At 37.4% G+C, this 14,438-nt stretch overlaps 2 protein-coding genes across 4 annotated transcripts in view; one reads left to right on the top strand and one right to left on the bottom strand.

The window, feature by feature from the left end:
* The window catches only part of CRNKL1 (crooked neck pre-mRNA splicing factor 1), a 31,091-nt gene extending 29,855 nt beyond the window's left edge, over window positions 1–1,236 (top strand). For both annotated transcript variants that reach the window (XR_003435153.1, XR_003435150.1), the window contains one exon: window positions 346–1,236. The gene's annotated coding sequence lies outside the window, so the exon portion shown is untranslated. The remainder of the gene's footprint in view (window positions 1–345) is intronic.
* The window catches only part of NAA20 (N-alpha-acetyltransferase 20, NatB catalytic subunit), a 30,068-nt gene that overhangs the window by 5,094 nt on the left and 10,536 nt on the right, over window positions 1–14,438 (bottom strand). For both annotated transcript variants that reach the window (XM_027118090.1, XM_027118091.1), the window contains exons 3-4: window positions 1,339–1,429; window positions 723–858 (exon numbers count right to left, since the gene is read on the bottom strand). In XM_027118090.1, coding sequence (XP_026973891.1) covers window positions 723–858; window positions 1,339–1,429 — 227 coding nt within the window. The remainder of the gene's footprint in view (window positions 1–722; window positions 859–1,338; window positions 1,430–14,438) is intronic.

Below are 14,438 nucleotides of genomic sequence, written 5' to 3'. Positions count from 1 at the left end.
AAACGTAGGCAAACCTTACATGTTGTACACTGGCAAACTACTAGCTTTATATAGTTCACAAATACACATCATATCACATTATATTCCTTTTGGTGACATAGTATCTTTATGAAGCCAGGCTTCTGGCAATTCCTGTGATTACGTGAAAATCAACATGGAACAAGAATGCTGGCAGTTCTGCAGACTCTGGTTCCAAGGTTTGAGAAGCATGCAATGCCCAGCAGGTACACACATCTCATTAGGAGGTAACCACAGTTATTTAACAATGAAATGAAAATATTTTTTTCTTCCTAATAGCTACTAGCTTGCTGGGACACAACTGCTTAAGACTACACTTCTGTTTAGCCTAGGGCACTATGAGAAAATGACTGAGATGCCAAGGACAGTGTTAAGGAAGAATTTGGAAACACCTGCTGCAGTGGCAAGAACACTAACAGAAACCTTGAGGGCTAGATTTTGATTCCACCAGTTACGCAGCTCATAAGCCTATGGCAGGTCACTCACACTGCCTTAATTTTCCTCAGTGGCCAAACAGGAACAATAATATCACTCTGAATATGTGACAGAATTGGTATAAGGACTATTAGAGGCTGAAAATGAAATTCCTATGAAACTGCATCATGACAGATGTTCAATCTGAAGGAAAAAATCTGATAAAACATTCACCAAGAGAAAACTCAAATGGTTAGAGTTCAAAAATCATTTGCAAAGCAGGTGCCTACCTTTCTGAAATCTCCTCTAATAACTCCATAAGCTTAGCAGCCAGACCAAGGCGTCGGAATTCCGGGGCAACAGACAGAGCTGTGACGTGCCCATGCCACTCTTCCCTCGCCACCGAGCCTTCTGCTTTGCCCATGACTGCCAATGAAAGATCACATCCAGTAACTAACACGAGGATTTACACATACAGAAATGCTGTTTAGTACATTTTTATTATAAAGGAAACTAATGACCAAGTTCTGATCTTTAAGCAATACTTAAAAGTCATCTAGCTAATTGTTATTAATGCTTTTACTTGATAAGTATTTTTTTAAATATCTACATTTCATGTGGGTATGTATGTGTGTCATGTACACATAACAGACAATCTACAGCTCAAATTTTTGTTAGCAATGCAACCAAGTCTGGGTCACTGCTCTATCCCCTGGGCCTAGCATAGTACCTAAAATAGAACGGATCAGAAGGGATCAGTGAGCTGTGAAATGGTTGAAAAGGAAATAAAATTATGGGCATCACAATTATACTTCCCGTTCTGTGATCAATATAAAATAATCAGTTAAAACCTATATTTTAATCTCAACTGCCTATCCAAAAAAGTACTAGTGGTATTATACTTACTATAACCCATTAACTCTCCACCAGGGGCCTCTGCAACAATGAAGTACTCTGGCCAGTGGGCGAGGTACTGTAAGTAAAAAGGAATCCCATACTAGAGTCTTGTTAAGGAGGATGCAAAGTAATGGACAGTCAGATTTCTTCATGAAAGGGATATTTTCAAGTTTCCTTTAAAAAGTATATTGTTTATCCCCAGCCATATGTATGACTTCCATAATCAATTTATTGGATGAAATATTTAGGTTAAGCACTAATTTTTAAGAAAATTGACTGAATATATATAAACTCAAATGTGACTGGAGACAGTAGCATCCAATAGACAGCAAAGAACCAGGCTCTCAAGTTCTACAGTCGTCTCCCCCGCTGCTCACACTGTGTCTAGATCCCTGCACAGCACTTTATCCATAATCACCTGATACTCTACTTGTTTACTGTCTCCCCTTGGAACATGTATGCCATGTTCCCTCTATCCCTGGTGCTTGGCAAACAGCACATGCTCAGTATGTTTATTTTTCATAATTGCACTGGGAAATTAACGACTAGTTCCTACATTAGCTTCAGCCATGGGACAGTGAAAATAACTTTAAACTTAAGTATTTCCAAAGGCTACTTAACAAACCTAGTTTTTCCCCTCCACCAATTCAAGGTCTCCATTTCTAGTAATGCAAAAAAAAAAAAAAAGCTGACTTAAAAGTGAATGCCTGAGTACTGCTCATTACTTAACTCTTCAACCCTGGTGTCCTTGCTGACTTGTACTCAATTCCTGTCCTCCTCCTTAGTATAAGCTTGCTGATGCAGTTCTATAAGGGGACACCATCAATCATTTTTTTTTAAACTTCCTGGAAAATCTGTTCAGTGTAAATTCTTCAAACTCTCCTCTGAAGAACAGCCTTTATTCTGTCTCTTCAAACATAACCCTTAACATGGCAGTTGTCAAGTCCTTCTGCCATCCAGCCACTGACATCATAACCATCTCTTCTCTGGCTACTGGAGGAGCCCCTGGCTCAAGCTCATGGACCAAGAAGCCCTGGCAGGTTACTCTGAAACGTGGCCTCACCTGGATTATGGGACTTTCACCAAAAACTTTTAAGTGTAACGGGAAGCACACCACATAAATTGATTTGCATCCTAATACTTTCCTAATACTTTCCCTTATATACAGTGAAAATTTTCTGCCATTCAGAATTCTTCAAACTCCTTTTACTTTTTTATAAACATGGAGAAGTCTTTAATAGGTCAATGTTTTAAATACAAATGAAAATTATGGAGTCTTTTTCCATTCAACTTTGTTTCTGATATGTAGCCCTGTTGCTGCATGTATCTATAGTTGATTTTTACTGCTGTTACTGACATTAACTCAGGGGCTAACAAAATAACAAACATTTTCTCTAAAGAGCTAGACTGGAGGGTGGGGGGAGTGGGTGATGAATTGGGAAATTGGGATTGACATATACACTATTGATACTATGTATAAAATAGATAACTAACAAGAACCTAAAGTAAAGCACAGGAAACTCAATGCTTTGTGGTAACCTAAATGGGAAGGAAATCGAAAAAAGAGGAAATATATGTATAACTGATTCACTTTGCTGTACACCTGAAGCTAACAAAACACTATAAAGCAACTATACTCCAATAAAAATCAGAAAACAAAAAAGGAGACAGACAGTAAATATTCAAGGCTGTGTGGACCATATTGGCCTCTGTTGCAGCTACTCAAACTGTGAAAACCACAACAAAACCTAAAGGAACTTCTCTGTGGAAAAGGCCACAACTAGAATCAAGAAAATTACAAATGGGAAAGCTCACTGGTAAAGGCAAACATAAAGGTAGGAAACCATCCACACATAAATATGATATCAAAATCAGCAACCATGAGAAGAGTACAAATGCAGGATACTGGAAATGCACTGGAAATTGAGACCAGCAACTTAAAACAATCTTGTAGTTATACAGACTGCTCTATCAAAACCTCATGGGAACCACAAACCAAAACTCTACCATAGATACACACACAAAAAAGAAAAAGCAATCCAAACAACACTAAAGACAGACATCAAATCACAAGAGAACAAGAGGAAAGGAAGAAAAAAGACCTTCAAAAACAAACCCCAATTAACAAAACAGCAGTAAGAACACTTATTGATAATTACCTTAAATGTAAATGGATTAAATGCTCCAACAGACACAGACTGGCTAAATGGATACAAAAACAAGACCCATATATATGCCATCTACAAGAGACCTACTTCTTATCTAGGGACACATACAGACAAAGTGAGGGGATGGAAAAAGGTATTCCATGCAAATGGAATTCAAAAGAAAGCAGGAGTAGCAATACTCATATCAGACAAAACAAACTTTAAAGACTTACAAAAGATCAGGAAGGACACTACATAATGATCAAGGGATCAATCCAAGAAAAGGATGTAACAATTGTAAATATACAGACACCCAACATAGGAGCACCTCAATACATAAGGCAAATGGTAACAGCTACAAAAAGAGAAGTTGACAGTAACACAATAATGGGGGGGGGGGGACTTTAACACACCACTTTCATCAGTGGACAGATCGTTCAGACAGAAAATCAATCAGGAAACACAGGCCTTAAATGACACATCAGACCAGATGGCCTTAACTGATATTTATAGATCATTCCATCCAAAAGCAGAATACACTGTCTTCTCAAGTGCACATGGAACATTCTCCAGGACAGATCACATATTGGGCCACAAATCAAGCCTCAGTAAATTTAAGAAAATTGAAATCACATCAAGCATCTTTTTCTGACCACAATGCTATGAGATTAGAAATCAATTACAGGCAAAAAAAATTGTAAAAAAACACAAACACATGGAGGCTAAACAATATGTTACTAAACAACCAATGGATCACTGAAGAAATCAAAGAAGAAATCAAGTACCTAAAGACAAATGACATCAAAAACACAGCAATCCAAAACCTATGGGACACAGCAAAAGCAGTTCTAAGAGGGAAGTTTATAGCAATACAATCTTACCTCAGAAAACAAAAATCTCAAGTAAACAACCTACCCTTACACCTAAAGCAACCAGAGAGAGTACAAAAAAAGAAAAAAAAAAAAACCCCAAAGTTAGTAAAAGTAAAGAAATCATAAAGATCAGAGCAGAAATAAATGAAATAGAGACAAAAAAGATCAATGAAACTAAAAGCTGGGTCTTTGAGAAGATAAGCAAAATGGATAAACCTTTAGCCAGACTCAAAAACAAAGGGAGAGGGCTCAAATCAATAAGATCAGAAATGAAGAAGTTACAACTGACATCACAGAAAAACAATCATAATAGACTACTACAAACAACTGTATACCAATAAAACAGACAACCTAGAAGAAATGGACAAATTCTTAGAAAGATACAACCTTCCAAGACTGAACCAGAAAAAAATACAAAATATGAACAGACTAATCACAAGTACTGAAATTGAAACAGTGTTTAAGAAACTTTCAACAAAGAAAAGTCCAGGACCACATGGCTTCACAGGCAAATTCTATCAACATTCAGAGAAGAGTTAACACCTATCCTTCTGAAACTCTTCCAACAAACTGCAGAGGAAAGAATACTCCCAACCTCATTCTGTGAGGCCATCATCACCCTGATATCAAAACCAGACAAAGATACCACAAAAAAAATTACAGGTCAATATCACTGATGAACATAAGTGCAAAAATCCTCAACCAAATACTAGTTAACTGAATCAAACAATACATTAAAAGGATCATACACCATGATCAAGTGGGCTTTATCCAAGGGATGCAAGGATGCTTCAATATCTGCAAATCAGTGTGATACACCACAACAACAAACAAGAATAAAAACCATATGATCATCTCAATAGATGCAGAAAAAGCTTTTGACAAAATTCAACACTGATTTATGATAAGAACTCTCCAGAAAGTGGGCATAGAGGGAAGTTACCTAAACATAATAAAGGCCATATATGACAAACCCACAGCTAACATCATTCTCAACAGTGAAAAGCTGAGGGCATTCCATCTAAGATCAGGAACAAGGCAAAGATGTCCACTGTCACCACTTTTATTCAACATAGTTTTGGAAGTCCTAGCCATGGCAATCAGAGAAAAAGAAATAAAAGGAATCCAAATTGGAAAAGAAGTACTATCATCACTGCAGATAAAATGATACCACACATAGCAAATCCTGAAGATTCTACCAGAAAACTACTAGGGCTCATCAATGATTCTGGTAAAGTTGCAGGATGCAAAATTAAGACACAGAAATCTCTTCCCTTCCTGTACACTAACAATGAAAGGCCAAAAAAGAGAAATTAAGGAAATAATCCCACTTACCATCACATCAAAAAGAATAAAACACCTAGGAATAAACTTACCAAGGGGACAAAAGACCTGTACTCTGAAAACTATAAGATGCTGATGAAAGAAATCGAAGATGACACAAACGGAAAGACATACCATGCTCTTTGATTGAAAGAATCAATACTGTCAAAATGACTATACTACCCAAGGCAATCAGATTCAACTACAATCCCTATCAATTAGCAATGGCATTTTTCACAGAACTAGAACCAAAAAAATTTTAAATTTGTATGGAAACACAAAAGACCCCTAATAGCAAAAGCAATCCTGAGAATGAAAAACAGAGCTGGAGCAATCAGGCTCGCTGACTTCAGGCTATATTACAATGCTACAGTCATCAAAACAGTATGGTACTGGCACAAAAACAAATACAACTCAATGGAACAGGATAGAAAGCCGAGAGATAAACCCACACACCTATGGTCAACTAATCTATGACAAAGGAGGCAGGAATATACAATGGAGAAAAGACAGTCTCTTCAATAAGTGAGGCTGTGAAAATTGGACAGCTACAAGTAAAAGAATGAAGTTATTAGCACACTCCCTAACACCATACACAAAAATAAACTCAAAACAGATTAAAGACTTAAATGAAGGCCAGACACTATAAAACTTAGAGGAAAACAGGCAAAACACTCTTTGACATAAATTGCAGCAGTATCTTCTTTGATCCACCTCCTAGAGTAATGAAAATAAAAACAAAAATAAATGGGACCTAATTAAACTTAAAAGCTTCTACACAGCAAAAGAAACCATAAACAAAATGAAAACACAGCCCACAGAATGGGAGAAAATATTTGCAAATGAAGCAACTGACAAGGGATTAATCTCCAAAATATACAAATAGCTCATGCATCTATATATCAAAAAAACAACCCAATCAAAAGATGGGCAGAAGATCTAAATAGACATTTCTCCAAAAAAAAAAGATGGCTAAAAAGCACGTTAAAAAAATGCTCTACATCACTAATTATCAGAGAAATGCAAATCAAAACTACAATGAGGGAGGGAGGAACCAAAATGGCAGAGTAGAAGGACGTGCTCTCACTCCCTCTGCAGAGAACACCAGAATCACAACTAGCTGCTGGACAATCATCAACAGGAAGACACTGGAACTCACCAAAAAAGATAACCCACATCCAAAGACAAAGGAGAAGCCACAATGACATGCTAGGAGGGGCTCAATCACAGTAAAATCAAATCCCGTAACTGCTGGGTGGGTGACTCACAGACTGGAGAACACTTATACTACAGAAATCCACCCACTAGAGTGAAGGTTCTGAGCCCCACATCAGGCTTCCCAATCTGGGGGTCCAGCAACGGGAGGAAGAATTCCTAGAGAATGAAACTTTGAAACCTAGTGGGATTTGACTGCAGAACTTCAACAGGACTGGGGGAAACAGAGACTCCACTCTTGGAGGGAACACACAAAGTAGTGTGCACATTGGGACCCAGCAGGAGCAGTGACCCCAGGGGAGACTGAACCAGACCTGCTAGTGTTAGAGGGTCTCCTGCAGAGGTGGGAGATGGCTGCGGCTCACTGTGGGGACAAGGACACTGACAAAAGTTCTGGGAAGTACTCCTTGGCGTGAGCCCTCCCAGAGTCTGTCATTACCCCAGCAAAGAGCCCAGGTAGGCTCCAGTGTTGGGTTGCCTCAGGCCAAACAACCAACAGGGAGGGAACCCAGCCCCACCCATCAGCAGTAAGGCTGATTAAAGTTTTACTGAGCTCTTCGGAACAGAGCAACAGTCAGCTCTATGAACCACCAGTCCCTCCCATCAGGAAACTCACACAAGCCTCTTAAGATAGCCTCATCCACCAGAGGGCAGACAAAAGAAGCAAGAACTACAATCCTGAAGCCTGTGGAACAAAAACCACATTCACAGAAAGACAGACAAGATGAAAAGGCAGAGGGCTATGTACCAGATGAAGGAACAAGATAAAACCCCAGAAAAACATCTAAATGAAGTGGAGATAGGCAACTTTCCAGGAAAATAATTCAGAATAATGATAGTGAAGATGACCCAGAACCTTGGAAAAAGAATGGAGGCTGAGATCAAGAAGATGCAAGAAATGTTTAACAAAGACCTAAAAGAATTAAAGAACAAACAAACAGAGATGAACAATACAATAACTGAAATGAAAACTACACTAGAAGGAATCAATAGCAGAATAACTGAGGCAGAAGAACGGATAAGTGACCTGGAAGACAGAATGGTGGAATTCACTGCTGTGGAACAGAATAAAGAAAAACGAATGAAAAGAAATGAAGACAGCCTAAGAGACCTCTGGGACAACATTAAACGCAACAACATTCACATTACAGGGGTCCCAGAAGAAGAGAGAGAGAAAGGACCTGAGAAAATATTTGAAGAGATTATAGTCAAAAACTTCCCTAACATGGGAAAAGAAATAGCCACCAAGTCCAGGAAGTGCAGCGAGTTCCATACAGGATAAACCCAAGGTGAAACATGCCGAGACACACAGTAATCAAATTGGCAAAAACTAAAGACAAAGAAAAATTATTGAAAGTAGCAAGGGAAAAACAACAAATAACATACAAGGGAACTCCCATAAGGTTAACAGCTGATTTCTCAGCAGAAACTCTACAAGCCAGAAGGGAGTGGGCATGATATACTTAAAGTGATGAAAGGGAAGAACCTACAACCACAAGGATCTCATTCAGATCCAATGGAGAAATCAAAAGCTTTACAGACAAGCAAAAGCTAAGAGAAGTCAGCACCACCAAACCAGCTCTACAACAAATGCTAAACAAACTTCTCTAAGTGGGAAGCACAAGAGGAGAAAAGGACCTACAAAAACAAACCCAAAACAAAACAATTAAGAAAATGGTCATAGGAACATACATACTGATAATTACCTTAAACGTGAATGGATTAAATGCTCCAACCAAAAGACACAGGCTTGCTGAATGGATACAAAAATAAGACCCATATATATGCTGTCTATAAAAGAACCACTTCAGACCTAGGGACACATACAGACTGCAAGTGAGAGGATGGAAAAAGATATTCCATGCAAATGGAAATCAAAAGAAAACTGGAGTAGCAATACTCATATCAGATAAAATAGACTTTAAAATATAGAATGTTATAAGAGACAAGGAAGGACATTACATAATGATCAAGGGATCAATCCAGGAAGAATATATAACAATTATATATGCACCCAACATAGGAGCACCTTAATACATAAGGCAACTGCTAACAGCTATAAAAAAGGAAATCAACAGTAACACAATAATACAGGGGGACTTTAACACCTCACTTACACCAATGGACAGATCATCCAAAATGAAAATAAATAAGGAAACAAGCTTTAAGTGACACAATAGACCAGATAGATTTAACTGATATTTATAGGACATTCCAACCAAAAACAGCAGATTACACTTTTTTCTCAAGTGCGCATGGAACATTCTCCAGGATAGATCACATCTTGGGTCACAAATCAAGCCTCAGTAAATTTAAGAAAATTGAAATCGTTATCAAGCATCTTTTCTGACAACGCTATGAGATTAGAAATGAATTACAGGGAAAACAACGTAAAAAACACAAACACATGGAGGCTAAACAATACATTACTAAGTAACCAAGAGATCACTGAAGAAATCAAAGAGGAAATTAAAAAATACGTAGAGACAAATGACAATGAAAACACGATGATCCAAAAACCTATGGGATGCAGCAAAAGCAGTTCTAAGAGGGAAGTTTATAGCTATACAAGCCTACCTAAAGAAACAAGAAAAATCTCAAACAATCTAACCTTGTATCTAAAGGAACTAGAGAAAGAAGAAGAAAACTCAAAGTTAGCAGAAGGAAAGAAATCATGAAGATCAGAGCACACATAAATGAAACAGAAACAAAGAAAACAAGAGCTAAGATCAATAAAACTAAAAGCTGGTTCTCTGAGAAGATAAAATTGATAAACCATTAGCCAGACTCATCAAGAAAAAGAGTGAGAGGACTCAAATCAATAAAATTAGAAATGAAAAAGGAGAAGTTACAACAGACACCACAGAAATACGAAGCATCCTGAGAGACTACTACAAACAACTCTATGCCAATAAAATGGACAACCTGGAAGAAATGGACAAATTCTTAGAAAGGTATAACCTTCCAAGATTGAACCAGGAAGAAACAGAAAATATGAACAGGCCAATCACAAGTAATGAAATTGAAACTGTGATTAAAAATCTTGCAACAAACAAAAGCCCTAGACCAGACGGCTTCACAGGTGAATTCTATCCAACATTTAGAGAAGAGCTAACACCCATCCTTCTCAAACTCTTCCAAAAATTGCAGAGGAAGGAACACTCCCAAACTCATTCTATGAGGTCACCATCACCCTGATACCAAAACCAGACAAAGATACTATAAAAAAAGAAAATTACAGACCAGTATCACTCATGAATATAGATTAAAAACTCAACAAAATACTAGCAAACAGAATCCAACAACACATTAAAAGGATCATCCACCATGATCAGGTGGGCTTTATCCCAGGGATGCAAGGATTCTTCAATATATGCAAATCAATCAATGTGATATACCATATTAACAAACTGAAGAATAAAAACCATATGATCATCTCAATAGATGCAGATGATAAAAAGTCTCCAGAAAATGGGCATAGAGGGAACCTACCTCAACATAATAAAGGCCATATATGACAAACCCACAGCAAACATCATTCTCAATGGTGAAAAACTGAAAGCATTTCCTCTAAGATCAGGAGCAAGACAAGGTTGTCCACTCTCACCACTATTATTCAACATAGTTTTGGAAGTCCTAGCCACGGCAAGCAGAGAAGAAAAAGAAATAAAAGGAATGCAAATTGGAAAAGAAGAAGTAAAACTGTCACTGTTTGCAGATGACATGATACTATACATAGAGAATCCTAAAAATGCCACCAGAAAACTACTAGAGCTAATCAATAAATTTGCTAAAGTTGCAGGACACAAAATTAATGCACAGAAATCTCTTGCATTCCTATACGCTAATGATGAAAAATCTGAAAGAGAAATTAAGGAATTGGTAAACTCCAATTTACCATTGCAACAAAAAGAAAAAAATACCTAGGAATAAACCTACCTAGGGAGACAAAAGACTTGTATGCAGAAAACTATAAAACACTGATGAAAGAAATTAAAGATGATACCAACAGACGAAGAGATATACCATGTTCTTGGACTGGAAGAATCAATATGGTGAAAATGACTATACTACCCAAAGCAATCTACAGATTCAATGCAATCCCTATCAAATTACCAATGGCATTTTTTACAGAACTAGAACAAAAAATCTTAAAATTTGTATGGAGACACAAAAGACCCCGAATAGCCAAAGCAGTCTTGAGGGTAAAAAACAGAGCTGGAGGAATCAGACTCCCTGACTTCAGACTATACTACAAAGCTACAGTAATCAAGACAATATGGTATTGGCACAAAAACAGAAACACAGATCAATGAAACAAGATAGAAAGCCTAGAGATAAACCCACGCACCTATGGTCAACTAATCTATGACAGAAGAGGCAAGGATATACAATGGATAAAAGACAGTCTCTTCAATAAGTGGTACCAGGAAAACTGGACAGTTACATGTAAAACAATGAGATTAGAACACTCCCTAACACCATACACAAAAATAAACTCAAAATGGATTAGAGATCTAAATTTAAGACTGGACACTATAAAACTCTTAGAGGAAAACATAGGAAGAACACTCTTTGATATAAATCACAGGAAGATCTGTTTTGATCCACCTCCTAGAGTAATGGAAATAACAAAAATAAACAAATGGGACCTAATGAAACTTCAAAGCTTTTGCACAGCAAAGGAAACCATAAACAAGACGAAAAGACAACCCTCAGAATGGGAGAAAATATTTGCAAACCAATCAACAGACAAAGGATTAATCTCTAAAATATATAAACAGCTCATGCAGCTCAATATTTAAAAAACAAACAACCAGGGCTTCCCTGGTGGCGCAGTGGTTGAGAGTCCGCCTGCCAATGCAGGGGACAGGGGTTCGTGCCCTGTTCCGGGAAGATCCCACGTGCCGCGGTGTGGCTGGTCCTGTGAGCCATGGCTGCTGAGCCTGCGCGTCTGGAGCCTGTGCTCCGCAACGGGAGAGGCCACAACAGTGAGAGGCCCGCGTACCACAAAAACAAACAACCAACCCAATCCAAAGATGGGCAGGCCTAAATAGACATTTCTCCAAAGGCATCCAGATGGCCAAGAAGCACATGAAAAGCTGCTCAACATCACTAATTATTAGAGAAATGCAAATCAAAACTACAATGAGGTATCACCTCACACCAGTTAGAATCATCAGAAATGATGGGCATAATTCAGAAAGACACATGCACCCCAATGTTCACTGCAGCACAATTTACAATAGCCAGGTCATGGAAGCAACCTAAATGCCCATTGACAGACGAATGGGTAAAGAAGTTTTGGTACATATATACAATGGAATATTACTCAGCCATAAAAAGGAACAAAATTGGGTAATTTGTTGAGACGTGGATGGATCTAGAGAGTGTCATACAGAGTGAAGTAAGTCAGAAAGAGAAAAACAAATATTGTATATTAATGCATGTATGTGGAACCTATAAAAATGGTACAGATGAACCGGTTTGCAGGGCAGAAGTTGAGACACAGATGTAGAGAACAAACGTATGGACACCAAGGGGGGAAAGCCATGGTGGGGTGGGGATGGTGGTGTGATGAATTGGGCGATTTGGACTGACATGTATACACTGATGTGTATAAAGCTGATGACTAATAAGAACCTGCTGTATAAAAAAATAAAATAAAATTCAAAAATTAAAAATAACTAGTACTAAAACTTTCTTTGGGTTATTTGTATGGAAATATGTTAATATAAACGTTTCAGACATTACAAGAAATTCCTAAAAATCTTGTATGTTCTGGTATAATGTTATAAGTCATAATTCTAGTTATTATTTTTAAATGTATATCTCAGAAATAACTAAATTTCCTTGTCAAGTGCATTATTATGAACTTTCATCAAATCTTTAACTGTGGTCATTTTTAAGTCTTTTGTCATTTACAGACAGTTCTGGGTGTACTCTGTTGCTTTTGCAAAAATGTTCCTATAAAGGGTTTTATCTTCAAGTAATTCATGGAAAAGACTGACAAGTACAGGTTTCTGGTAAGTGACTATACTGCTGAACTGAATGAATAAGCATTTTCAGAACTCTAATGGAAAACTGATGAATTCAAAAAAGTGCTAACAAAAGATCAAGATGAAAAATAATTACATGGGACTGAGTGAACTGATGATGATGGTTACAATTTTTGTGACTTTCTGTTTGAAACATTGTTGGTTCTTCTGTGCTTTGTTTTTCCAGATTTAAGAAAACTTTTTTTCTCTTTAAAAAAAAAAACAAACCTACAATGAGATATCATCTCACACCGGTCAGAATGGCCATCATCAAAAAATCTACAAACAATAAATGCTGGAGAGGGTGTGGAGAAAAGGGAACCCTCTTGCACTGTTGGTGGGAATGTAAATTGATACAGCCAATATGGAGAACAGTATGGAGGTTCCTTAAAAAACTAAAAATAGAACTATCATACCACCCAGCAATCCCACTACTGGGCATATACCCTGAGAAAACCATAATTCGAAATGAGTCATGTACCACAATGTTCATTGCAGCTCTATTTACAATAGCCAGGACATGGAAGCAACCTAAGTGTCCATCAATAGATGAATGGATAAAGAAGATGTGGCACATATATACAATGGAATATTACTCAGTCATAAAAAGAAAAGAAATTGAGTTATTTGTAGTGAGGTGGATGGACCTAGGGTCTGTCATACAGACTGAGGTAAGTCAGAAAGAGAAAAATAAATACCATATGCTAACACATATATACGGAATCTAAAAAAAAAAAAAAAAAAACTACAATGAGATATCATCTCACACTGGTCAGAATGGCCATCATCAAAAAGTCTACAAACAAATGCTGGATAGAGTGTGGACAAAAGGGAACCCTCCTACACTGTTGGTGGGAATGTAAATTGGTACAACCACTATGAGAACAGTATGGAGGTTCCTTAAAAAACTAAAAATAGAACTACCATATGACCCAGCAATCCCACTACTGGGCATTTATCAGGAGAAAACTATAATTTGAAAAGATACATGCACCCCAATGTTCACTGCAGCACTGTTTACAACAGCCAAGACATGGAAGCAACCTAAATGTCCATCGACAAAGGAACGGATAAAGAAGATATGGTATACATATATACAGTGGAATACTACTCAGCCAAAAAAAAAGAAAAGAATGCCATTTGCAGCAACATGGATGGACCCAGAGATTATCAGACTAAGTCAGACAAAGACAAATATCATATATCACTGATATGTGGAGTGTAATTTAAAAACTGATACAAATGAACTTAATTTACAAAACAGAAACAGGCTTACAAATATCAAAAACAAACTTATGGTTACCAAAGAGGAAACATGGAGGGGAGGGGGGGGGATAAATCAGGAGTTTAGGGTTAACATACACACACTACTATATATAAGATAGGTAACCAATAAGGACCTACTGTATAGCACAGGGAACTTTACTCAATATTCTGTGATAACCTGTAGGAGAAAAGACTGAAAAATAATGAATATATGTATAACTGAATCACTCTGCTGTACACCTGAAACA

Source organism: Aethalodelphis obliquidens, unplaced genomic scaffold (genome assembly GCF_003676395.1).
Source record: "Aethalodelphis obliquidens isolate GAN/ISIS:26980383/991018 unplaced genomic scaffold, ASM367639v1 scaffold18, whole genome shotgun sequence".
NCBI classification, from domain to species: domain Eukaryota; kingdom Metazoa; phylum Chordata; class Mammalia; order Artiodactyla; family Delphinidae; genus Aethalodelphis; species Aethalodelphis obliquidens.
The sequence above is the reverse complement of the archived record's forward strand: the minus strand, read 5'-3'. Positions and strand labels throughout refer to the sequence as shown.